Below are 26,151 nucleotides of genomic sequence, written 5' to 3'. Positions count from 1 at the left end.
CACACAGTCTCTGATTCCCACAAAGGGAGCACAGACTCCTCCCCCAACTATGAAATGCTCCAAAGTTGTGGCTCTGGGTGCTCGGAGTTCATTAATTTGATAACTAGACTGGGGACTGGTATAGGGTGGTGCACTCTTGATTTTGCCCAATTAAATGAAGCACACATAGAAACTAAAACTACTAATTTTAGCACCACCATGTCACTGAGTAGGGGGATTTTAATACCAAAAAGAAGATGGCTATCATGTCGGTCCACCACTCGTCTGTCAGTATGGTCCTTACTCTGTGGCTTGCATGTTGCTGTGATACTTGGAGATATGTCACTGGTATTGCAAATACCAGCAGGGTCGCCCATGGTGGATGGGTTTCATGGAGCTTCCAGACTAAGACAGGCTAGGAAGAAAAGCCTGGCAATCTACTTCCAAAAATCAGCCAATGAAAACCTTATGGATCATAAGAGAATATGTTTCGACTTGCTTGCTTTGGATACGTCATCAGAAGGGACCAAGCACTAGAGGATGACATCATGTTTGGTGAGGCAGAAGGCCAATGAGGGCAAGGGAGACCCTTGGTGAGATGGACTGACAACAACAGCCATGTGGATGGATTTGAACATGCTGCATGCAGACTGTGAGGATGATGAAGGACCAGCCAACATTTTGTTCTGTTGTACAGAAGGTCACCATGAGTCAGATGGCAGTTATCCATCTATAATGTCAGTAAAGGGCATCGTCCACCTCTCAGGGACACACCTGGGAGGCTCAGTGGGCAGAATCAGAGGATGCACACGGGGGTGCAGGTGCCAATTTATGTCTGCACACGCACACATATACACACTGTAGGTCCCTTTGTGGTTTTCATATTTTGGTAGACGGGTGAAAATTTTGCACTGGGTAGTATTTAGGAACTGCTACTTAAATAAAATTCAATTTAAGTCTAAATCGAAAGCGTGACAGAAAGGCCTTCCAACTGCTCTCAAGCCAGGAGACAACGTGATGGAAGACGAAGGGCCGATGAGATCTGGCCACCTGGAGATGCTGTGACCAAACCTCCCACTTGACAAAGGAGGGAACTGTGACAGACTGGAGAAGTGGGGTGTCCAAGGGCATATAGCAAGCTAGTGGCACAGCCAGAACAACCAGAATTCTGAATTCCCATTGGGGTTTCTAACCTGAAAATATCCTTTCAGATTGGCTGGTGTTTTGTAGTCCCCTTTCAAGACCTGGGAAAGAGAAAAAAATATCACTCTTATGGAAATCACACAAAAATAAAATTTAGTCCATCACCCTCCCCACATCCATCCATCCACCCAACAAATATTTATTGAGCTCACTTATTCCGGCATTATTCCAAGCACTGGGTGTACAACTTAAATAAGACAAATGAATTCCTATTCTTCTAGAATTTCCAGCTCTAGAGGAGGAGTCAGATAATATATAATAATAAACACAAATAAACAAGAACATAGCAACCACTGGGAAGTGCTATCAAGAAACTAAATGAAAGGGATGTGATCAGGAATAACCAAGGGGCTTCTTTTGGTTGGATGGTCAAGAAGGGCCTCTTGGAACAGGTGACCTTTGAGCTGAGCTCTGAAACGCAAGGAAAACCAGCCAGGCTAAGCTCTGAAGGGGACGTTCCAGGCACAGGAGACAGCTGAGGCAAAGGTTCTGAGGCAGGAACCAAAAATTCTGGGCCTCTCGACTCTCTCCTGGTATGGAAGGCACCATATAGACCAATCAGCACTGTCCAACAGAAAATATAATGTGAACTACATACAAAATTCAGAATTTTCTAGTAGCCATATTAAAAAAACAAAAAGAAACATATGAAATTAAAGTTTAATAATATTAATATATTTTATTTAAATTAAAGTATTATTCCAATACAAAAATTATTGAGATAATTTACATATATATATTTTTTAACCATAAGGTTTTTTTTTTTTCATAAGTCTTCGAAATCCCATGTGTTCCTTACACTTAGAGCAGCTTTCAATTTAGACTAGACACATTTCATGGGCTCAAGAGCCACATATAACTAGTAGCTACCATACTGGACAATGCAGGTATAGACAATTTCATTAGCAGAGTCATAAAAGGGAAACAAAAGTAGAAAACAAAATGAGATTACTGTACGACTGGTCTGCTACTAAATGTTGTAGAATCTGAGAGACAGGATACCAGTTGGCTTTGAGCTTCTTTGTAGCCCAAGCGAAAATGGAAATACAGGCAGTTATATGATTCACCAGGTTCCTCAGATAGAAGCAAACCAGCAGCTCAGGAACCAAGAGACTGTTTTCTCAGGGAGCCCCTGCCGAAGCCTGAGAGCCTGCCTTCATGTGTGCACATGCACTTACCCGGTGTGTATTGTTGATGACGATAGGGTCAGGGTTGCCGTAGTTGGGCGGGTTTGCATAGGGGTCATAGCCGAGCCGAGCCAGCATGGGGGCAATCTGGGCCATGTCTCTCACCACATCCCCAGGAATGTGGCCCGTCCACTTGGAGAGTGCTTCCAGGTTTACAGGCTTGATGACCTGGTCCGTGGACCGTTCAATCCTGGGGAGAGAGGACAGGCTGCACTGGGCAAGGGCAGACCCAGACAGTGCCTGGAGGCCTCCCTTGCTCAGTATCCTGAGGCAGTGGGAAAGGTTAGGGAAACCTGACCCCCAGCCCAGTACTGCCACCATCAACTGTGAGACTGTAGATGAGTCACTTTGCCTCATCATACCTTCTTTGTACAATGGGGAAAACAGCATATGGTGGGAAGTCAGAAGAAAGTACTAGGCAGTGCACACTATTGGGTGGTGAATAAATTCTGCTTTCTTGACTTCCCTGATTTTGTACAAATAACTTTGTATTTATACAACTAACATGGTTGTGTCCTTGCAAAAAAAAGATTATAAAACATTAAAGATGAAGCTAGAATTAATTATTCCTAGTCCATAACTTGTTGCAAGACCTATGACTTCTTCATTGCAAACACCTTTTTTCAACAATATAAACGGCAACTATACACACGGACCTCGCCAGATGGACTACACAGGAATCAAATCAACTATATGTGTGGAAAGAGACAATGGAAAAGCTCGATATCATCAGTCAGAACCAGGCCAGGGGCTGACTGTGGAACAGACCATCAATTGCTCATATACAAGGTCAAGTTGAAACTGAGGGAAATTAGAACAAGTTCACAAGAGCCAAAGTGTGACCTTGAGCATATCCCACCTGAATTTAGAGACCATCTTGAGAACAGATTTGACACGCTGAACACTAATGACCAGACCCAAGTTGTGAGATGACATCAAAGACATCATACATGAAGCAAGAGGTCATTAAAAAGACAAGAGAAAAAGAAAAGACCAAAATGGATGTCAAAAGAGACTCTGAAACTTGTTCTTGAATGTTGGGTAGCCAAAGCAAAAGGAAGAAATGATGAAGTAACAGAAGTGAACAGAAAATTTCAAAGGGCGGCTTGAGAAGACAAAGTGAAGTATTATAATGACATGTGCAAGGAGCTGGACATAGATAGAAAACCAAAAGGGAAGAACATGCTTGGCATTTGTCGAGCTGAAAGAACTGAAGAAAAAACTCAATCCTTGAGCTGTAATATTGAGGGATTCTACAGGAAAAATACTAAATGAAGCAGGAAGCATCAAAATAAGATGGAAGAAATACAAAGAGTCACTATACCAAAAAGAATTGGTCACTGTTCAACCATTTCAGGAGACAGCATATGATCAGGAGCTGATGGTACTGAAGGAAGAAGTCCAAACTGCACTGAAGCCACTGGCAAAGAAAAAGGCTTTAGGAACTGACGGAATACCAATTGAGATGTTTCAACAAACGGATACAGCACTGGAAGTGTTCACTCGTCTATGCCAAGAAATTTGGAAGACAGCTATCCGGCCAACTGACTGAAAGAGATCCATATTTATGCCTATTCCCAAGAAAGATGAGCCAACCGAATGTGGAAATTATCGAACAATATCATTAATATTACACGCAAGTAAACATTTTCCTGAAGATCATTCAAAAGCAGCTGTAGGAAGTTACGCGACACAACATGGCACTATAGATAAAAGTATAACGCTGTCCCTCCAAAGCAAAGACCTGAAAAACTAAGTAAAACAGAGACAAACATCAGTTCTGGAACCCTAAGTGTCAAATGAAAAGATAAAGAACTCAACCAAGCACTGACTGGAATAAGAAACTGACAGAGAACAGTCAGCAAAGAGAAATACAAGAGGTCCCCTATCAGCTAAGGCAGCACGGATCTGCCATATTGGACTTCTGTCGAAGATCTACGGGCAGGGAGTATGGGAAAGCAGCATCATGGAGCTCCCAGCAGGAGACAGGGCCCCCAGTAATCAGGGATATATGCTTTCCCACCCCCCACCTTTTCTCCCCCTGCTTGGCCTCTGCTGCTTCCCAGCGGGCCGAGTGGCTGTGGCCCAGGGGGCAGTGGCTCCACACTGCTCGGATTCGCCCTGTCCATAGTAGCTGGCTCTTTCAGTAACATTGTGCTGTTGCTGCTGTCACTTTTTTCAGCTTCTTTTGATTTCTTCCCTGCCTCTCATCTCTGCACCCTTGTTTCTCTCAAACACCTGGCTCCGTGTGTCATATTTGCTTCTTCCTGACAGGCTGTGAAGTGCTGCTTGGCTGGGAAACTGCTTCCCCTCATCTGAGCTGCCACACTGGTGGGATCCCTTAGGCCTTTTTTATTTTGTTTTGTTTGTTTTCTTTTTCTTTTCACGGCTTGGGAGCCCCTTCTAGTCAGGATGTACTGTGTGGCTTGGGAGCCACTTCCCTGGTCTGCGCAACCACACCAGTGAGATCACTAGGGGACTTTCTTTATTTTTTCCTTTTTTGTCTTTCTTCATTTTTCAGTTCCTTGTCTCTCTCTACTTACCTTCTTCTCCTGTCTCCTGAATACCTGGTGCTGTGTGCCATCTCTGCCCCTTATAGCCATGCTATATTGCGCAGCTTGGGAGCCACTTTCCCAATTTGTGCAGTCATGCCAGTGGGATCACTGAGGGCCTTTCTTTTATCTTTTCCTTTCTTTCTTTTTTGTTTTTCTTCATTGCTCAGTTTCTCATCTCTCTCTGCTTTCTTTCCCTTCTTGTCTCCTGAATACCTGGCGCTGTGTGCCATTTCCACCCCTTCTAGATGGGCTGTGCCCTGAGGCCTGGGAGCCACTTCCCTGGTTGCCGGTGGGATCCCTGGGGGCATTTATTTTTCTTTCTTTCTTTATTTCTCTTCTTCTTTTTTCCTTATTGCTTTTCTTCATTTCTTGATTTCTTGCCTCTCCACTCCAATGGCCAAGTTCCCTCAGCACTTCTTTTTTTGTTTTTTTTGGCTCCTGTTTCTCTCTCTTCTCTCTTATTTCCCATACCCATCTTAGCTCCACACATCACAACCTCTCCCTTCCTTCCTGCCTATTTGCATCATGCACTGAACATCATACCCCCAAGCAGCACAGGCATGGCCTACTGGAATCTGCCCTGCACTGACCCCCCGCCTGCTCTGTCAGCCCCACTACTTAACACAGACAACCCATCCCCTTCAGCTGGACCTGCCCTGCTGCACCACAGCTGAGCAACTGGCCCTGCCCACGGGACAAGGTAAAAAGTATCCTGTCCACAGATGAGCAAACAACAAAGAATGCACACCTGCCTGCTCAGACATAACCAAATAAAACAAAAGAGCAGGATGAAACAAACAAATACACAATCAATAAATGAAGAAAATAACTGCTTAATGTCCCAAAGACAGCAGACAATATCAAAACATAAGAAAAATAAGACACGATGGTTCCAACAGGCACCCAAAATGAAATACCAGTTGACTTTCCAATAGAAAAGGTATGGAACTACCTCATAGATAATTCAAATCTCTAACCTTCAAAGCTAACCAAGGCTTGAAGCAAAAAGCAGACAAAAAATGAGGAAAAAGAAGACAAATCATGTAAAAGGCAGACAAATTCATGGAAAATTCAGACCAAAAAAAAAAAAGGAAGAATTCAGGAAAAAAAATACAAGAACAAAATGTCCAAATAAACTCACAACTAGAAATCAAACAAAAACAACAACTAGAAATCCAAAAGATAAACAAAAAGATTTCAGAAATGGACAGCGTTATAGAAGGTCTGAGGAACAGGTTTGAAACAATGGAAGACAAGATCAGCATAATTGAAGACAAATCCTTGGATACAACTTTGAGGAAAAATCAGAAAAAAGAATGAAAAATGAAGAAACCCTAAAAATGATGTGGGATACAATCAAAAGCAACAATTTGCAAGTGATCAGAGTTCCAGAACAAGGAGAGAAAACGGAAAACACAGAGAGGATCATTGAAGAATTGCTGACAGAAAGCTTCCCTAATATGAAAGATGAACAACTGACCATCCAAGAAGCTCCATGAACCCCATATAGGATAGACCCCCAAAAGAAAATCACCAAGGCATAGCATAGTCACACTTGCTAAAACCAAAGACAAAGAAAGAATCCTGAGAACAGCTTGAGAAAAACGAAAAGCCACATACAGAGAGCAAACAGTAAGACTAAGCTTTGATTAATCAGCAGAAACCATGCAGGTAAGAAGGCAACGGGATGACATGCATAAAACTGTGAAAGAAAAAATGGCCAACCAACAATAACATATCCTGCAAAACTCTCCTTCAAATACGATGGTGAAATTAGGACATTTCCAGATAAACAGAAATTAAAGGAATATGTAGAACCCAAGGCAAACCTACAAGAATTATTAAAGGGAGTCCTTCAGTTTGAGAACAAACAACATCAGACCACAGCCTGATTCTTGGACACAAGATCACACCAGCCAGATACCAACCTAGGAAATGGACTCTCAAGGACTATTCAAAACCAAAAAATTTACAACAGGGAACCAGAGAGATTAATCTGTAAACGACAACAATGTCAGAACAATAAAAGAATGAATAAATGGTGTAGGTGCAGAACTTGCTAATGGAGAGGAAGGCAAGGTGATACCAAGTAATAATACACTGGTTCAAACCTAGGAAGATAAGGGTAAATTTCAGGTTAACCACAAAGAAAGTTATCAAACCTACTCATCAAACTAAAGAAGAAAAACATAAAGTCTCAGTATAAACAAAATCTATAAAAACAAAAGAAATGGAAAAAAAATCCATAAACAAAATGAATTCAGCACAGGAGAGTAAGAGGAACAAAGAAAATCTCTGCACCGCAAAAAAAAAAGCACTATAAAATGATAGCAATAAACTCATACCTATCAATAATTTTTATCAATAATTACACTGAACATAAAGGGCCTAAATGCACCCATAAAGAGACAGAAAGTGACAAACAAAACCAAACCCAGTGCCGTCGAGTCAATTCCGACTCATAGCGACCCTATAAGACAGAGTAGAACTGCCCCATAGAGTTTCCAAGAGAAAGTGATAGAACGGGGAAAAAAAAAAAAAAACAGGATCCATCAATATGCTGTCTAAAAGAGAAACGCCTTAGAAACAAAAAAGTAAATTTATTAAAAATCAAAGGATGGAAAAAAATATATCAAGCAAACAGCCACCAAAAAAAGCAGGTACGGCAATACTACTCTCAGGTAAAATAGACTTTAAAACTAAATCACCATAAAAGAAAAAGATTAAAGAGACAATTCATCATGAACCCATAGCTATAAAAAATATCTACGCACCCAATGACAGGGCTCCAAATACATAAAACAAACTAACAGCACTGAAAAGAGAAACTGACAGTTCCACAATAATAGTAGGAGACTTCAACACACCACTCTAGATAAAGCATAGAACATCTGAGAAAGAAACACAGCAAAGATACAGAAGATCTAAAGGACACAATATAGAACACTCTACCCAACAGCTGCAAAGTACACATTCTTTTCCAACACACATGGAATGTTCTCTAGCATAGGCCACAGAGCAACCCTCAACAAAATCCAAAGCACTGATATAATACAAAGTATCTTCTCTGACCACAATGCCATCAAAGTAGAAATTAACTACAGGAAGAGCAAAGAAAAAAAAATCAATTACATGGAAACTGAATAACACCCTGCTTAAAAATCACTGGGTAAAAGAAGAAATCACAGCTGGAATAAAAAAAAAAAAAATTCCGAGAATGAAAACGTATCATACCAAAACCTTTAGGACACAGCAAAGGCAGTCCTCAGAGACCAATTCATAGCAATAGATATATGCACCAGAAACGAAAGAAGGGACAAAATCAAAACATTAGTTACATAGCTCGAAAAACTAGAAAGAGCAAAAGAAACACATACCCACAATAAAGATCAGAGCACAAATAAATGAAACAGAGATAGAAAAACAATAGAAAGAATCAACAAAACCAAAAGTTGGTTCTTTGAAAGGATCAACAAAATCGACAAACCACTGGCCAAACTGAAAAATGAAAAACAAGAGAGGATGCAAATAACCCAAATAAGAAATGAAACAGGAGACAACAGACCCAACAGAAATAAAAACGATCATAACAGAGTATTATGAAAAACTATACTCCAACAAATTTGAAAACCTAGAGGAAATGGACAAATTTCTAGAAACACACTACCTACCCAAACCCAAAATGATGCTGAAAATCTGAACAAACCTATAACAATAGATTGAAAAGGCAATAAAAAAAAACTCCCAGCAAAAAAAATCCCTGGCCCAGATGGGTTCACTGAAGAATTCTACCAACCAGTGAGAAGAGCTTATACCAATACTACTACTCAAACTATTTCAGAACACAGAAAAAGAAGTGATACTTCCGAATTCATTCTATGAAGCCAGCATAACCCTGATACCAAAACTAGACAAAGATACCACAAAATAAGAAAACTGCAGGCCAATGTCTCTCATGAATATAGATGCAAAAATTCTCAACAAAATTCTAGCCAGTAGAATTCAACATTGTATCAAAAAGAAATAATACACCATGACCAAGTAGGATTCACACCAGGTACGCAAGGATGATTCAACATTAGAAAATCAACCAACGTAATCTACCACATGAATAAAAGAATCACATGATCATCTCAATCCAGAAAAGGCATTCGACAAAGTCCAACACCCATTCCTGATCAAAACTCTCAAGGGCATCTATGCAAAACCAACAGCCAACATCATTCTTAATAGGGAGAGGCTGAAAACATTCTCCCTGAGAACAGGAACAAGACTAGGATGCCCTTTATTACCACTCCTATTTAACATTGTGTTGGAAGTCCTAGCTAGAGCAAAATGGCAAGAAACAGAAATAAAGGGCATCAAATTGGTAATGAAGAAGTAAAACTGTCCCTATCTGTGGATGATATGGGAGACTGGGTTTTTTTTTTGCGGGGGGGGGGGGTGGGTATGATACTATACATAGAAAACCAAAAGACTCCATGAGCAAACTACTGGAACTAATAGAAAGATTCAGCAGAGTAGCACGATACAAGATAAACACACAAAAATCAGTTGGATTTGTATATACCAATAAAGAGAATGATGAAAAGGAAATTGAGAAAACGATTCCATTTATAATAGCAGCCCCTAGAATAGTAAAATACTTAGGAATCAATCTAGTCAGGGATGTAAAAGACCTATACAAAGAAAACTACTGCAAAAAACCAAAAGAGATCTATATAAACGGAAAAACATACCATGCTCATGGATAGGTAGGCTAAACATTGTGAAAATGACAATTCTATGCAAAGCCATTTACGAATACAATGCAACCCCGATCCAAATACCAACAACATTCTTTAGAGAGATGGAAAAGCTAACCATTAACTTTATAAGGAAAGGAAAGAAGCTGTGGATACGTAAAGCACTATCGAAGAAGAATAAAGTAGGAGGACTCGTACTGCCTGACCTCAGAGCCTACTATACAGCTACGGTAGTCAAAACACCCTGGTACTGGTATGACAGATACACTGACCAGTGGATCAGAATTTAGAACCCAGATGTAAATCCATCCACCTACCGTCACCTGATCTTGCACAAGGGCCCAAAGTCCATCAAATGGGGAAGAGACAGTCTTTTTAACAAATGGTGCTGGCAAAACTGGATGTCCATCTGCAAAAAAATGAAATAGGACCCATACCTCACACCATACACAAAAACTAATTCAAAATGGATCAAAGACCTAGATATAAAGCCAAAAACTATAAAGATCATGGAAATAAAAATAGAATCAATGATAGAGGCCCTAATACATGGCATTAACAGGATACAAACCATAACTAACAACACACAAACTCCAGAAGATAAGCTAGATTAACTGGGATCTTCTAAAAATTAAACACTTAAGCTCATCAAAGGACTTCACCAAAAGAGAACCTACAGACTGGGAGAAAATTTTTGGCTAGTACACATCGGCAAAGGTCTAATCTCTAAAGTCTACAGGAAAATCCATCACCTCTACAACAAAAAGACAAATAATCCAATTAAAAAACAGGCAAAGGAAATGAACAGATACTGCACCAAAGAACACGTTCAAGCAGCTAACAGACACATGAGAAATGCTCATGATCACTACCATTAAAAAAAAAAAATTTTTTTTTTTTTTTTTTTTTTTTACTACCATTAACCATTTAGAGACATACAAATCAAATCACTGTGAGATAGCATCTCACCCCGGCATTACTGGCAGGAATCAAAACAATGGAAAATAACAAATGTTAGAGAGGCTGCAGGGAGATCAGAACTCTTATGCACTGCTGGCGGGAATGCAAAATGATACAACCATTTTGGAAAAGTGATATGGTGCTTCCTTAGAAAGCTAGAGATAGAAATACCACATGATCCAGCAATCCCACTCCTAGGAATATATCCTAGAGAAGAATCATCACACGAATAGACACATGCACACCCATGTTCATTGCAGCACTATTCACGACAGCAAAAAGATGGCAACAACCTAGATGTCCATCAACAGATGAATGGATAAACAAACTGTGGTGCATACACACAATGGAGTAGTACGCCATGATGAAGAACAATGATGAATCTGCAAAGCATCTCACAACATGGATGAATCTGGAAGGCATTATGCTGAGTGAATAAGTCAACCACAAAAGGGGATATACTGTATGAGACCACTACTATAAAAACTCATGAAAAGGCTTACACACAAAAAGAAACAATCTTTGATGGTTACAAGGGAAGGGAGGGGCGGGGATTGAAAAACACTAAATAGACAATAGCTAAATGATAACTTTGGTGAAAGGTAAGACAGTACACAATACTGGGGAGGCTAGCACAGCTTGTCCAAGGCAAGGTCATGAAGTTCCATAGACACATCCAAACTCCTTGAGGGACTGAACTGCTGGGCTGAGGGCTGTGGGGACCATGGTCTGAGGGAACAATCTAGCTCAACTGGCATAACATAGTTTATAAAGAAAATGTTCTATGTTCCACATTGGTGAGAAGTGTCTGGGGTCCTAAAAGCCTATGAGCAGCCATCTAAGATACTCCACTGGTCTCACTCCTTGGGGAGCAAGGGAGAATAAACTAAAGACACAAGGGAAAGATTAGTCCAAAGGACTAACTGACCACAACTACCACAGCCTCCACCAGACTGAGTCCAGCACAACTAGATGGTGCCTGGCTACCACTGACTGCTCTGATAGCAATCACAATACAGGGTCCTGAACAGAGCTGGAGAAAAATGTAGAACAAAATTCTAACTCACAAAAAGAGACCAGACTTACTGGTCTGACAGAGACTGGAGAAACCCTGAGAGTATGGCACCCAGATACCCTTTTAGCTCAGTAATGAAGTCACTCCTGAGGTTCATCCTTTATCCAAAGATTACAAACCCACTGCCAACAAGTCCATTCCGACTCATAGTGACCCTACAGGATAGAGCAGAACTGCCCCCCAGAGTTTCCAAGGAGTGCCTTGGATTCAAACTGCTGACCTTTTGGTTAGCAGCCGTAGCTCTTAACCACTACACCACCAGGTTTTCCATCCAAAGATTAGATAGGCCCATAAAATAAAACAAGACTAAAGGGGCACACCACCCCTGGGGGAAGCATTAGAAGGCAGGAAGGGACAGAAAGGCTGGTAATAGGGAACCCAAAGTCAAGAAGGGAGAGTGGTGACATGTTATGGGGTTGTTAACCAATGTAATACAACAATATGTGTACTAAATGTTTAATGAGAAGCTAGTTTGTTCTGTAAACCTTCATCTAAAGCACACACACAAAAAAAGGGTCTAAAAAAAAAAAAAAAGGTTGAGCTACTTAAGAGTCAGAGCCCCGGTACTTTTTCTTTTATTAAAAAAAAAAAAAAAGTGGCTGAAGCAATGTATTGACAGGGAGTTGTCATATTCAAGCTGGATTCAGAAGAGGACGTAGAACCAGGGATATCATTGCTGGTGTCAGATGCCTCCTGGCTGAAAGCAGAGAATGCCAGAAAGATGTTTACCTGTGTTTTACTGACTACGCAAAGGCATTCGGCTGTGTGGATCATAACAAATTATGGATAACATTGCGAAGAATGGGAATTCTAGAACACTTAATTGTGCTCCTGAAGAATCTGTACATAGATCAAGAGGCAATCATTCGAACAGAACAAGGTGATGCTACCTGGCTTAAAGTCAGGAAAGGTGTGCAGCAGGGTTGTGTCCTTTCACCATACCTATTCAATCTGTATGCTGAGCAAATAATCTGGGAAGCTGGACTTTATGAAAAAGAACAGGGCATCAGGATTGGAAGAAGACTCATTACCAACCTGCGTTATGCAGCTGACACAACGTGGCTTGCCGAAGGTAGAGAGGACTTGAAGCACTTACTGATGAAGATCAAAGACCACAGCCTTCAGTATGGATTACACCTCAGAGTAAAGAAAACAAAAATCCTTACAACTGGCCAATAAGGAACATCATGATAAACAGAGAAAGATTGAAGTTGTCAAGGACTTCATTTTCTTGGATCCACGATCAACACCCATGGAAGCAGCAGTCAAGAAATCAAAGGACATATTACATTGGTCAAATCTGCTGCAAAAGACCTCTCTAAAGGGTTGAAAAGCAAAGATGTCACCTTGAAGACTAAGGTATGCCTGACCCAGCCATGGTGTTTTCAGTTGCCTCATATGCACGTAAAAGCTGGACAGTGAATAAGGAAGACCGAAGAAGAGCTGACACCTCTGAATTGTGGTGTCCGAGAAGAATACCGAATATACATGAACTGCCAAAAGAACAAACAAATCTGTCTTGGAAAAAGTACAACCAAGATGCTCCTTAGAAGCAATGATGGTGAGGCTATGTCTCACATACTTTCGACATATTATCAGGAGGGAGCAGACCCTGGAGAAGGACTTCATGCTTGGTGAAGTTGACAGTCAGTGAAAAATAGGAAGATCTTCAACAAGATGGACTGACACAGTGGCTGCAACAATGGGCTCGAGCATAACAATGATTGTGAGGATGGCACAGGACTGCCAGTGTTCTGTTCTGTTGTATGTATGGCTGCTATGAGTTGGAACCGACTCGATGGCACCGAACAACAGTCCATAACTCCCTATAGGTACCCAGTCTTAGCATTTCAGACGCCCCGGGTGGTACAATCAGTTAAGTACACAGATCGTAACCAAAAGTTTGGCAGCTCAAACCCAACCAGGTGAGCCTTGGAAGAAAGTCCTGGTGATCTGCTTCTCAAAGATCACAGCCATGAAAATCCTATGGCGCACAGTTCTACTCTGACACACATGGGGTCACCATGAGTTGGAACTGACAACTGGTTTTTCTTAGCATTTTGGAGTACATCTCATCCTTTTAATAGTAGAACATTTAAGAGCAGACTCAGGAGCCAGACTGCCTGGGTTCACACGCCTGTTCCACCACCACTAGTTGAGTGGCCTTGGGTGAGTTTTTTTACATCTCTGAGTCTCAGTTTCTCATCTATAAAATGAGACTAACAGTACCTAGTCATTGGGCTGTAATAAAGATTAAACGAGTTAATACAAGGAAAGTACCTAGAAGAGTATATCGCATATTATAAGCTCTCAATAAGCATTAGCAACCAAACACACACATAGACACAGGGAAAATCTATAAATCTACTGTTTTGTTTTTAGGTTTTAAAATAGAAATTGCATGCTATATGTATTGTTCTGTAATTTTTTTTCACTCAACAATATCTCGTTCTTTTTTTCAGTCATGTAGCATTCTACAGCATGAATATATGATATCTTATTTTTCCATTCCCCTAGAAATGGGGGCATTTAGGTTGTTCCCAGCCTTTTACTGCTACAAAATACCATTATCTCATAGGTGCCTCCTTGCACTCCCCTGTAACAGGTTTCTCAAGTCACCTGAATCCTGAAGATCTTACCAATTATAGTTCAGGCACCTTGTAGAATGAGAGAGTGGGGATCGACGACATATTTCTAGACGATTCCATCACAACTAAGACATGACTTGGTGAAGAAGAACAGGAACAGAAAGAGAATGCAAAAAGAAGACAGGCCTGGCAATGAAGAGAACTGGGGAAGGTGAAAGGGCATGGAGTGGTGGGAGGCGCGTGGATTTGAAGTCTGGAGACCTAATTTAAATCTCAGCTCTACCCAATCTCTCTAAAGTCTCAAGTGTGTGCATGGCCTTTGGCACACGCTTGCATCTCCAGGACTTTAAGGATACCGAATAACGTGACCATATCCCAGAACATGCCTGGGAGCAATGCTTGATAAGAGTCAATAAAACCAGAAATAGCCTAAGTGCCCAACAATAAAAAAAAAAAAAAAAAAACCGACAATAGGGGATCTTAAATAGAACACAGTAATCATGTACTGGAATAGTATACAGCCATTCAAAATGATGTCACAGCAACACGCTGGATGCCATGGGTGAGTCGTCCCCCCGGTAAAGTGAATAAAGTTTACAAAGTCCTATGTTCAGCAGGACTCCAGTTTTATCAACTGCACTGACAAAGGACCAGAAGGCCATGTATCAAAATATGGATGGTGTAATTATGGGTTGTAGTTCCTTTGTTTTTTGTATACCCAAAATCCAATGCTGTCCAGTCAGTTCTGACTCATGGTGACCCTATAGGATGCAGCAGAACTGCTGCATAGGGTTTCTGAGGAGCACCTGGTAGATTCGAACTGTCGACCTTTTGGTTGACAACCAAATGCTTAACCACTGCGCCTTCAGGGCTCCTCTTTTTTGTGTATTCCCCAATTTTCTACGATAAAGATATATCCATTTGGTAATCTGATTTTTTGTCATGATAACTTACAAAATCCCAGCTCCGGCACCAACCATACCTCATTCTTTTTTTCCAACTGTGTAGCGTTTCATAGTATGAATGCGTGTGTGATGAAGTGAGTTCCTTTGTGTGGTCTTTTGCCTTGATTCTCTTAAACTGCTTGACAGATTTTTCCCCTAAGCCCTGCGGAGTACCTTTGCCCTAGTTTTCTACCCCAGCAGGTTTGTTACTTTTGTCCGGGTTGACTGACATTTCCTGGGCAAGCTGTAAACAACCTGACTTTTTGTCTGGCTCTGGACTGCAGCTTGCCTGTGACTGGTATGCACGTTATAGCGATTAGTCAATATACTATGTAAATGAAGTGACTATGGCCTATACAAATAAAATAAAAACAAAAACATGTGCTATAGCCTAGTATGCAAATGAAGTGTCTGGGGCCTACCCAGAGGGGATTGGTCAGTTTGCGGGCCCCCCATTGGGAGGGGTCATGCCTTGAAATTGACAAGGAGTTGTGTATGTGTACTCAGCCAGACCCACAGAAAGAAGCGGGAAGAGAAGCAGCAGGAGGATGAAAGAAGAGAGAAGAAATAGAGAGAAAGGAGGCAAGGAACCTCCTAAAAGAGCCATAACACGGGGTAAGGGCTGTAACCCTGAAAGCAGCAAACAGCCCAGAAGGGCCTACAGCATAATCAGCGGATACAGACAGCAGGGCCAAGAGGAGCCTGTCCTGAGGGGGCTGAGAGGAGGCCTACACAGATGACAGGAGCAGAGAGAGCTGTCCTGCACTGAAGAAGGGGGACTTTGCCTACATGCTTCCCAACCCTGATCCTAAGTTGGAGCTTGCTGATCCCGACCCCGAGATGTACCCTGTTACTTCCTTAGTAAACTACTCGACTATAAGTATGGTCTGTGAGTTCTGTGTGGCCAACACAACAGATTAGCAAACCCAGAAGAGGCATGGAAAGCGCCCAGGGAGTGACAGTTGGCGTGATAATTGGCAAAAAGGTTGGAGGATGGAGGTATGTCTGACCTTCATCCCGCAGGAGTCAGCTTTGGGTTGGTTCTGGTCATTATCCCCCTTGAAGTTAGACAGGTTCTCGTGTTACAACTACCACCGCTTTACAATATGATAGCTTATTTTTGCATTCCCCTAAAAATGGACAGCACCAACTGGCTGGGGTGCCCAGCATGGCGGCACTCTACTGCCAGGGGAAGAGCTGCTTCAAGCCTCCAGCTCTGGACGTGGCCCAGACCTCTTTGGGATGGAGCCTAGCAGGCACCAACCATGGGAGCAAGGGTGTTATGGATCAAATTGTCTCCCTAAAAAAAGTGCTGGAATCCTATAACCCCTATTAAAAGAAACAAAAAACAAAAACTTCATCGTTGTCAATTCGATTCCAACTCAAGGCAACCCCATGTGTTATGGAGTGGAACTGAGTTTTATAAGGTTTTCTTGGCTGTAATCTTTACAGAAGCAGATCGCCAGGACTTTGTTCCATGGAGCCACTGGGTGGGTTCGTACTGCCAACCTTTAGGTTAGCAACTAATCACAAACCACTTTCACCACCGAGACTCTTTATAACTCCTATACCTGTGAGTGTAATGTAATTATCTTACATCTGATGTAATATAGTGTAATTATTTTCCATAACACAATCTAATGTAATAGCCATCAATCAGTTGAGGTCATACGAGTGTAGGGTGGATCCTAAAACCTAATCACTTCTGAGTTATATAAAGAGTAGCACACAGAGACACACACATACACACACACGCACATGCACACACACGCACATGCACACGCACAAACACACACGGGGGAAAATAGATGCCAGGTGAGGATCCTCTACAAGCCAAGGAACCCAAAATGTGCAGGGCTACCAACAAGGAAGGAATGGACATAGCCAAGACCCTGATTTGGGCATTTAGCCTCTAGAACTATGAGAAAATAAATTTCTGATCTTTAAAGCCACCCACTTGTGGTGGCAGCATTAGGTAACGAGACAAAGAGGAGGACCGCCCTTGTGCCAGGCTCTCAAGGATACCCTGGCCTGATCGGGGTGGACACATGCAGGGACAGCATGCTCCACTCCTACATGCTTCATGTGCTCTGGGTCTCGGGTGAAGGATGGCCTCCACACAGGCTGCAGGCTGCGGGCAATGGACAGAGGGAAGGAGAGAGGAAGGAAGGCAGGGTCCAGGACATGGAAAGCTTATGAGCACAAACTTTGGAATCTGACAGACCTGGGTTCAAATCCCAGTGATTCCTCATCTGTAAGATGAAGATAACAATAGTTCCCATGTCTTCAGGTTGCTGTGAGGATTAAAGAAGATGATGTCTGTTGGGGCTTCACCTAGTGCTTGCCACCTAGCAGGTGCTCATGTAATGGTAATGAGGCTAATGAACCAGTAATGGCAATATCAACACTGAAATAACAACACAACCACCATAATAGCAGGGTAATAATAACAGCACCTAAAATGTATTAGGAGTCCCTGGGTGGTGCAAATGGTTAATGTGCTTGGTTTCTAACTGAAAGGTTGGAGGTTCATGGCCAACCAGAGCTGCCTTGGAAGAAAAGCCTGGCGATCTACTTTCAAAAAATCAGCCATTGAAAACCCTACGCAGCAGAATTCTATTCTGACACGTATGAGTCAGCATCGACTGGATGGCAACTAGTTAACACATATTAACCTATTTGATGCTCATAGGTACCTATGAGGTGGGTAGATTATATCCCCATGTTACTGATGAGAAAACGGAGGCACAGAGAGGTTAAGTCACTTGTCCAAGGGCACACAGTTAAGAAGTGGTGTTGCTGAGATTCGAACCAGATAGCTGGTTTCAAAATCTGTGCTCTGAACCTGTGCCCACCACTGCCTTCCTACAAAGCACATTCAAATGTTTGCTGATTCTTCCAGAAAAGACAGGAGTGACTGTCCCCATTTTTTGGATACTGAAACTGAGGCCCAGAAAAGGACAGTGACTTGCTCCATCCTGCAGAGCTAAGAGGCAGGCAGGCGATCCGGTTGGAGGCTCTGCTCTTAACCAGCCCCTTCACAGATCTACTGAGAAGGCAGAGGCTCAGAGAGGTACAGTAACTTGCCCCAGATCACACAGCTTGGGGAGGCCGTAAAGCCAACTTCCTACCAGGTCCCTCCAACTCTAAGGCCAGGGAGGGAGTGGGCAGAGGCATCGGGGTACCACTCACTTGGACAGGGAGACGCCGCCCGGCTTGCCAATGAGGTCCTCGTGGTGCAGGACGGCGTCGCTCCAGGCGATGCCAAGGAAGTCAAGGATGAGCTTGAGGGAGCGCCGCGGGTGCAGCACCAGCTGCTCATAGTACACGGGCAGGCACTTGTCCCTGCCCACCTCCAGGCACTGGGTGTACATCACCTCAATGGCCTTGTTCCACTTGGTGAGGCAATCACGGTAGCTGCTGAGGTCAAAGCCCGCAATGGTGACCTTGCGTGTGATCATGGAGTGCACGGAAGCCCGGCCATCCCGCACCATCAGTAGGAACTTAGAGTTGGGGAAAAGGCGCGACAGGTAGACGGAGGACTTGAGCGTGAAGGGGTCCTTGTTACACAGCACGCGGGCTGGCTCACCGTGCTTGGCGATCACCTCCAGGATGAAGGCCTGCATGGCAGCATCCAGCACTTCGTCCGTCACGCCCGCCTCATCCAGCCGCAGCTTCTCACGGCCCGACTTGGACCAGGCCTGACGCATGGCCAGCACACGGGGGATGATGCGGGTCTCCTCTCCACAGCGCACCTCAGGGTGGGCGTCCAGCATGGCGCGCATCAGTGTGGTGCCACTGCGAGGCACGCCGCCCACGAAGATGAGCGGCATGGCCTTGCCATAGCGGTATTCCACATGGTTCGTGCCCACCATCACCAGCTCCTCCTGCTCCGGCCGCATGGCCTGCCAGGGACTCCGCGGGCCTGCCAGCACCGCCCGGCACTCCAGCACCTGATGGCCCAGCTGGACTGCCAGCACCAAGGCCAGGGCACAGCCAGCCACCAGTAGCAGCCTCCGCACGGACAGGCGCATGCTGGGCCAGGGGTGGGGCAGGCCCAGCCTGGGGGCCCGCTTCAGCGACGGGTCAGCGGGCTGCGGGCCAGGTTCACATCTGGGGAGAGACACACACACAATGTCAGAGAGCCCTGTGGGCTCCAGGCCCTTCACAATGCAAACCCCCATGAGTACAAGCATGATGACACTGACATTAACAGCAGAGGTGTTTCATGAACGCTCACTAGGGCACTGTAACCATCTAAGCTCATGGCATTCTCCAATAGCCCTGGGGAGAGGGTATGAGTATCACCCCAGAGGACTCTGAGGCTGGATAAGCTGGCTTCAAATCCCATTTTGCCACTCTCGACTGGGGGACCGTGGCCAGTTCCTTACCATCTCAGTGCCCCCGTTTCTTCATTTGACAGATGGAGAATGACTATTATTGTTGAAGTCATGTGCCACTGTAAAAATGGCATGGTGGCAGCATCTGACCTCCTCACCTAACTCCCCAAGGGGGAAAGAGAATCATTACCGGCATCAACAGCCCAAGGCTGATTGCTACTAGGGGGAGGTCAGACATACCTCCACCCTCCAACCTCTTCACTAATTCTGACACCAGCCATCCCTCCTAAGGCACTCTCTGCTTTTTTGCTGGGTTTGATAATTTGTTCCAACAGCCACACAGAACTCACAGACCATACTTACAGTTATGGGATTTACTAGGTGTCTTGGTTATCTAGTGCTCTCATAAAGGAAATACCACAAGTGGACGGCCTTATCAAACAGAAGTTTCTTCTCCCACAGTCTAGTAGACTAGAAGTCTGAACTCAGGGTGCCACCTCCAGGGGAAGGCTTTCTTTCTCTGTCAGCTCTGGAGGAAGGTCCTTGTCATCAATCTTCCCTTCGTCTAGAAGCTTCTCAGCGCAGGGACCTTGGGTCCAAAGGACACACTTTTCTCCTGGCTCTTGTTTCTTGGTGGTGTGAGGTTTCCATGTCTCTCTTTTATATCTCAAAAGAGACTGTCTTAAGACATAATCTTGTAGATTGAGTCCTGCCTCATTAATGTAACTGCCTCTAATCCTGCCTCATTAACATCACAGAGGCAGGACTTAGAACACATAGGATAATCACATCAGATGACAAAATGGTAGACAATCACGCAATACTGGGAATCATGGCCTAGCCAAGTTGATACATATTTTTGGTGGACACAATTCAATCCATGATACTAGGGAAGCAACAGGTTGCAATTCAGGATCAGAAACAACTCAAGACACAGTTCTGTTGTCAGGACAGCCTCTTCTCAGCCGTGCCTGCAGGCTGCAGGCAGACCTCTCACTGGTCCTTGGCCCCTTGGCCCAGCTTCTGCCCTGCTCAGGCAAGTATTACAAAGCTCTTTAGCTCTGCCAATAAATGCCCAGGGGCACCCTACTCTGCCAGTAAGCTTTGGCCCAAAGATGCTCAGCTCTCTTGCTCCATGGGTTGGCAAACCTAGCTCTGCCAACAAATGCCTGGAGGCACCCCACTCCGCCAGGAAGCTTCCTGCTTGAAGGCGCTCAGCTCTCTTGCTCTGTGGTTTGGCACACCCACTGTAACCATCGGGAAGCCCACCGCGCCATCTCGCGCCAATCTCCTGGTTCTGCTGCTGCCATTTCTCTGCCACTGCTGCTTGCCACCTTGCACTGTGTCTGGTGTCACAGTTCTCTCTGTATCCTGGTCTAGGAGGTTCTCAGTGCAGGGTCCCCAGGTCCAAAGGATGCACTTCGCTCTGGTCTCTTCTTCTTGGTAGTAGTGAGGTCCTCCCCTTGCTCTGGGATTGACTCTCTTTTATAAATATAGCAGGATGGCAAAACTGACCAATCCCCTCATTAGAGTTCCATACTCCTTATTTGCATGGTCCCACCCCTACAGGGGTTCCATGCACCTTATTTGCATTCTTAGCAGGCTGTCTAATCCCCTCGGTGGACCACAAACATATTTGCATAGTCCCACCCAATCATTTTGTGGGAGTCATAAAGACTACGGCCAGAAGAGCCATATTAAGTAGTTCAGTGCACAGCAGCCATTGAGTCAATTCCAACTCACAGTGATCCCATGCATCAGAGTAGAACTGCCCCATAGGGTTTCCCAGGCTGTGATCTTTATGTGAGCAGACCCCCAGGTCCTTCCCCTGCAGAGCTGTTGGGTGGGTTCGAACGGCCAACCTTTCAGTTAGCAGCTGAGTGCTTAATCATTGTGTCAACAGGGCTCCTTTGCGAGAGTGATAATTATTATAAAATTTACTATCAAAACAGGGAAGATACTAATCCACTAGAATCAGATTCCAACAGTGTGTCTGTCCCATGAGGGTAGGAACTTTTGTCTGTCCTGCTCACTGCTGTCTCCCCAGCCCTTAGCACAGAGGCTGGTGCTGAAGGTGCTTGGTAAAAATTTATGGAATCACCTAGATTGAATGAGCAGGGTCTGGCACAGACTATGTGCTGGGAAAATGTCACCGTAGAGAGAGAATAGGAAACTGAGGTATGGAGAGGTTGCATAACCTGCTCAGCTACCCGGCTGGTAAGCAGCCAAGCCAGGGCCCAGGATTTGAACACAGGCCACCCAGGTACAGTGTCTGAAGCTTCAGAATATCCTGGACTTCTTCCAGAATCACCACCCATTCGTTCTCTCTTTTTAAAAATTGTGATAAAACATATACAACATTTGAATGATTCTGAAGTGTACATTACAGTGACATGAATTACAATCACAATGCTGTACAACCATCACCACCATCTATTTCCAACACTTTTTTATCACTTCCAACAGAGACTCTACCCATTAAGCAATGCACTCTTTCATTCTTCATTCAGTAAATGTTTACTAAGCACTAAAAAGTGCCAGGCACTGTCTTTGGTGCTAGAGACAGGACAGTGGGCAAGGCCTCTGACTTCAAGGAGCTCAAGTCCTAGAGGCAGAAGCAGATAACACACAAGCTGTGGACAGCATGAGAACGAGAAGGGGCCAGCGAGTGAAGATGTGTTGGAAGGATGTCCCAGGCAGAGGGAGCAGAGGGTGCAAAGGCCCTGAGGTGGGAGAGAGCTCGGGGTGTTCAAGAACCCGAGAGGAGGCTGATGGGGCTCAAGGGGGAGAGGAGAGATAGGGGCAGCAGCCAGGCAGGACCTTGGGGACAGGAGAAGGAGCTGGCTTATTCTGTGGGCCATCCCTGGGGGACTCTGTGGCTGGCTGCTCTGGGGAGCACGCACATGTGGGTGAGAATGGAGGCCCAGAGAGAAGCCAGGAGGCTCCTGCAGGTGTTCTGGAGGGACTCAGGGGATGATGGTGGGGACTGGAGGACTTAGGGCGTGAACTATGACCCCAAACCTACACTCTTCACCCTTCCCCAGCACTGCGAAGAAAGAATATTGGACTTCAGTGGCAACTCCTCAGGAGCTTATTTGAAAAGCAGGGGTCCACCTAGCCCAGGCACCTTGAGTGACAGATCTGTCCTCTTCCCCGACTCATTCTGAGGCCCCTCAATTCGGCAACCCTGAGCTCAAGGCAGCAGGTGCAGACTCTGGCGCTGAACAGACACTCGGCTGATCTTAGACCACCTCTAGCCTTCTCGGTCTCACTTTTTTTTTTCCTTTTTTTTTTTTTTATTGTGCTTTAAGTCAAAGTTTACAGTTCAAGTTGGTTTCTCATGCAAAAATTTATACACACATTGTTATGTGACCCTCGCTGCTCCCTATAATGTGATAGCACACTCCTCCTTTCCACCCCAGATTTCCGGTGTCCATTCAATCAGCTCTTGTCCCCCTCTGCCTTCTTATTTTGCCTCCAGACAGGAGCTGCCCATTTAGTTTTATTTACCTACTTGGGCTAAGAAGCACACTCCTCACGAGTATCATTTTATATCTTATAGTCCAGTGTAATCTTTGTCTGAAGAGTTGGCTTCAGGAATGTTTTAGCTTTGGGCTAACAGAGAGTCTGAGGGCCATGTCTTCCGTGGTCCCCGCCGTTTCAGTCAGACCGTTATGTCTGGCCTTTTTACTAGAATTTGAGTTCTGCACCCGACTTTTCTCTTGCTCCATCAGGGACTCTGTTGTGTTCCCTGTCAGGGCGGTCAGTGGTGGTAGCCAGCACCATCTAGTTCTTCTGGTCTCAGGCTGATGGAGTCTCTGGTTTATATGGCCCTTTCTGTTTCTTGGGCTCATATTTACCTTTTGTCTTTGGTGTTCTTCATTCTCCTTTGCTCCAGGTGGGTTGGGACCAATTGATGCATCTTAGATGGCTGCTTGTTAGCTTTTAAGACCCCAGACGTAGCCTCACTCTTGCTGTGTCTCTGAGCCTTAGCTTCCTCCACCTGCCCCTTGCAGGCCTGAGGTCTCTCATGGAGTCAGGCAAGTCCGGGTTCGATTTCCAGCTCTGCCACTTTTGGGCTGCGTGAGCTTGGACAATGGACTTAACTTCTCTGAGCTTTATCTGTAACATGGGCTTATGAGTGTCGACCTCAATGGGTTTTTGTGAACATTAAACAACTGGGTGATGTAAATGATTAACATGCTCAGCTGCTAGCCAAAACTTGGAGATTTGAGTCCACCCAGGGGCACCTTAGAAGAAAGGCCTGGGATCTACTTCTGAAAAATCAGCCACTGAAAAACCTGGGAGCACAGGTCTACCCTGGCACACATGGGGTCACCATGAGTCAGAATTCACTCGAAGACAACTGCTTTTTTGTTTATATGGAGGTACTTAAGAACACATCCAGCACACAACAATGAGCATTCTAAAAAATTTTAGTGGTTTCTACTATTATTATTGGTTACTTATTTCTTCTGACATTTAATGGAGCCCTGGTGGCATAGTGGTTAAGAGCTCGGCTGCTAACTAAAATGTCGGCAGTTTGAATCCACTACCCACTCCTTGGAAACCCTATGGGGCAGTTCTACTCTGTCCTACAGGATTGCTGTGAGTCAGAATCGACTCAATGGCAATGGGCTTGGTTTTGGTTTGGTGTGCTGGGAGTTGGGCTCTGGAGTTAAGCCCCCAAGTCTACTCACACTGTTTGTGGACCCACAGCTAGGAGGGAGTAAAGAGTTCTGCCTGAGTAGGTGAGGGAAGACTTCCTGTAGGAGATGGCCTTCATGCTTAGTTTTGAACAGTGGATAGGAAGCAGCCAGGTGGAGACAAGAGAGAAAGGTGTTCCCAGCAAGGGGATCAGCCAGTCCAAAGGCACACAGGCACAAAAGGACCCAGAATGATTGCACCAAAGGACCTGGTTCATAGCTGGGCCGATTCACCCAAGGGCTTGGGCTCCCTAAGCCCCTTGTGGAAAATAAATGGCAAAACCAAGGGGACGGACTGTCTCTGGCTGGGGGTGGAAACTGAGGAGGCTCTGGCACTTCCTGTCCTTGAGGCTTTGGGAGAGTCATTTCCTTCTCTTAGCCACAGTTTCCTCAGCAGAAAGATAGGGGTGGAGCCACTGACCTTAAAAAGCTGCTGTGAAGTTTTGGCGGGGGCAGGGGGAAGATAAAGCAGAGCTGGGTATCACCTTGGGGTCACTGACCTCTCTGAGAATAAGTTACCGGTTGGAGACTCTCTGCCTGGAAAAATGCACCAAATTTGCTGATGATGCTGGGGGTTTCATTCCAAAAAAAAAAAAACAATTGTCATAGAGTTGATTCTGACTCATGGTGATCATATATGTGTCAAAGTAGAACTGTGCTCCATAGGGCTCTCAAGACTGTGACCTTTTGGAGGCAGATCGCCAGGCCTTTCTTCTGAGGTATCTCTGGGTGTGTTAGAATGGCCAGTCTTTTAGTCAGTAATCAAGTGCTTCATTGTTTGCTGCCACCAGGGCCTTGGGAGGTTCACAGGTGCCTTGAGTCAGGGCCTAGGATGGGGAAATCTCATTTTGCCGGGTTGGGGGAGGGTAGACAGGACACAAAGTCACCCAGAAACCCCCCTGAGGACCCCTGACTGCTTCCCTGAGGACCCCTGACTGCTTCAATCACTCAAAGATTCTCCCCTGGGACCTGAGTCAACAATTCTGCTGATTATCATCTCAGTGTCAGTGTCCTAGAGGACTATCAATCACATTTTTGCTTGAATTAGCATATTCAGTCTGTCCACTTAACACTTAGGGGTTAGTGAGGGAAGGGAGCTTTTGGGGAATGGATGGGGGTGGGGGTGCAGAGAAGGGGAGGAAGGGAGGGATCTGGAAACAGTAAGCTGCTTCCAGAAAGAGGAGGTGTAGTATGCGCCCCACTGTGTGTGTTTGTTTGGGAGTGGTACGGAGAAAGTTTAGGAGATGAGTGTGTGGGTAGATATATGTGCATAGATCTGTGGGGGGGAATCTGTGTGTGTGTGTGTGGTGGGTGTGTGGAAGGAAGATGAGCATGGAGGGATCTGTGTGTGTGTGTGTGTGTGTGTGTGGAAGGAGGATGAACATGGGAGGATCTGTGGGTATGAGCGAGACTGTGTATGTGTGTGTGGCTATATGTGTGTGAGTATCAGGGTGGGTGTCTGGGGTCTGTGTTTGTGTGTGTGTGGATATATGTGTGTGGGGTGTGTAGGAGTAGGAGGTCTGTGTGTGAGTCTCTGTGTATGTGGATGTGTGTGTGTATATTATCAAAATTAACAGAAGGTTGAGTTAAATTTTAAGAAAATGGTTGAAGTGTACTCTTATCATGATGGGCAAAGTCGGGAAGCATTCTCCACTCAAAGCTGAGAATGCCCCTGAAAAGAGGGTTCTGCATAGGTTTTGAGCATAGCAACGACGGTGAGGATGAAGCAGGACTGGGCAGCGTTTCGTTTTGTCGTACACAGAGTCGCTATGAGTGAGAACTGACTTGACGGCACCTAACAACAACAACAGACAAAGGTTACAGATAACTAGCTACAGAACAAGGAGTCATTTATCGCTCTTGGAGATC

The 26,151-nt window shown here is 44.6% G+C and overlaps 1 protein-coding gene across 5 annotated transcripts in view; it reads right to left on the bottom strand.

Moving 5' to 3' along the window:
- Positions 1-26,151, bottom strand: part of TPST2 (tyrosylprotein sulfotransferase 2) — a 78,276-nt gene that overhangs the window by 4,058 nt on the left and 48,067 nt on the right. For all 5 annotated transcript variants that reach the window (XM_049865534.1, XM_049865538.1, XM_049865535.1 and 2 more), the window contains 3 exons: positions 18,429-19,349; positions 2,361-2,559; positions 1,173-1,223 (listed from right to left, as the gene is read on the bottom strand). In XM_049865534.1, the coding sequence (XP_049721491.1) occupies positions 1,173-1,223; positions 2,361-2,559; positions 18,429-19,270 (1,092 nt within the window). In that variant the 5' untranslated portion in view covers positions 19,271-19,349. The remainder of the gene's footprint in view (positions 1-1,172; positions 1,224-2,360; positions 2,560-18,428; positions 19,350-26,151) is intronic.

The sequence above is a fragment of the Elephas maximus genome, chromosome 22 (genome assembly GCF_024166365.1).
Source record: "Elephas maximus indicus isolate mEleMax1 chromosome 22, mEleMax1 primary haplotype, whole genome shotgun sequence".
NCBI lineage: Eukaryota > Metazoa > Chordata > Mammalia > Proboscidea > Elephantidae > Elephas > Elephas maximus.
This window is presented reverse-complemented; position numbering and strand designations above follow the sequence as displayed.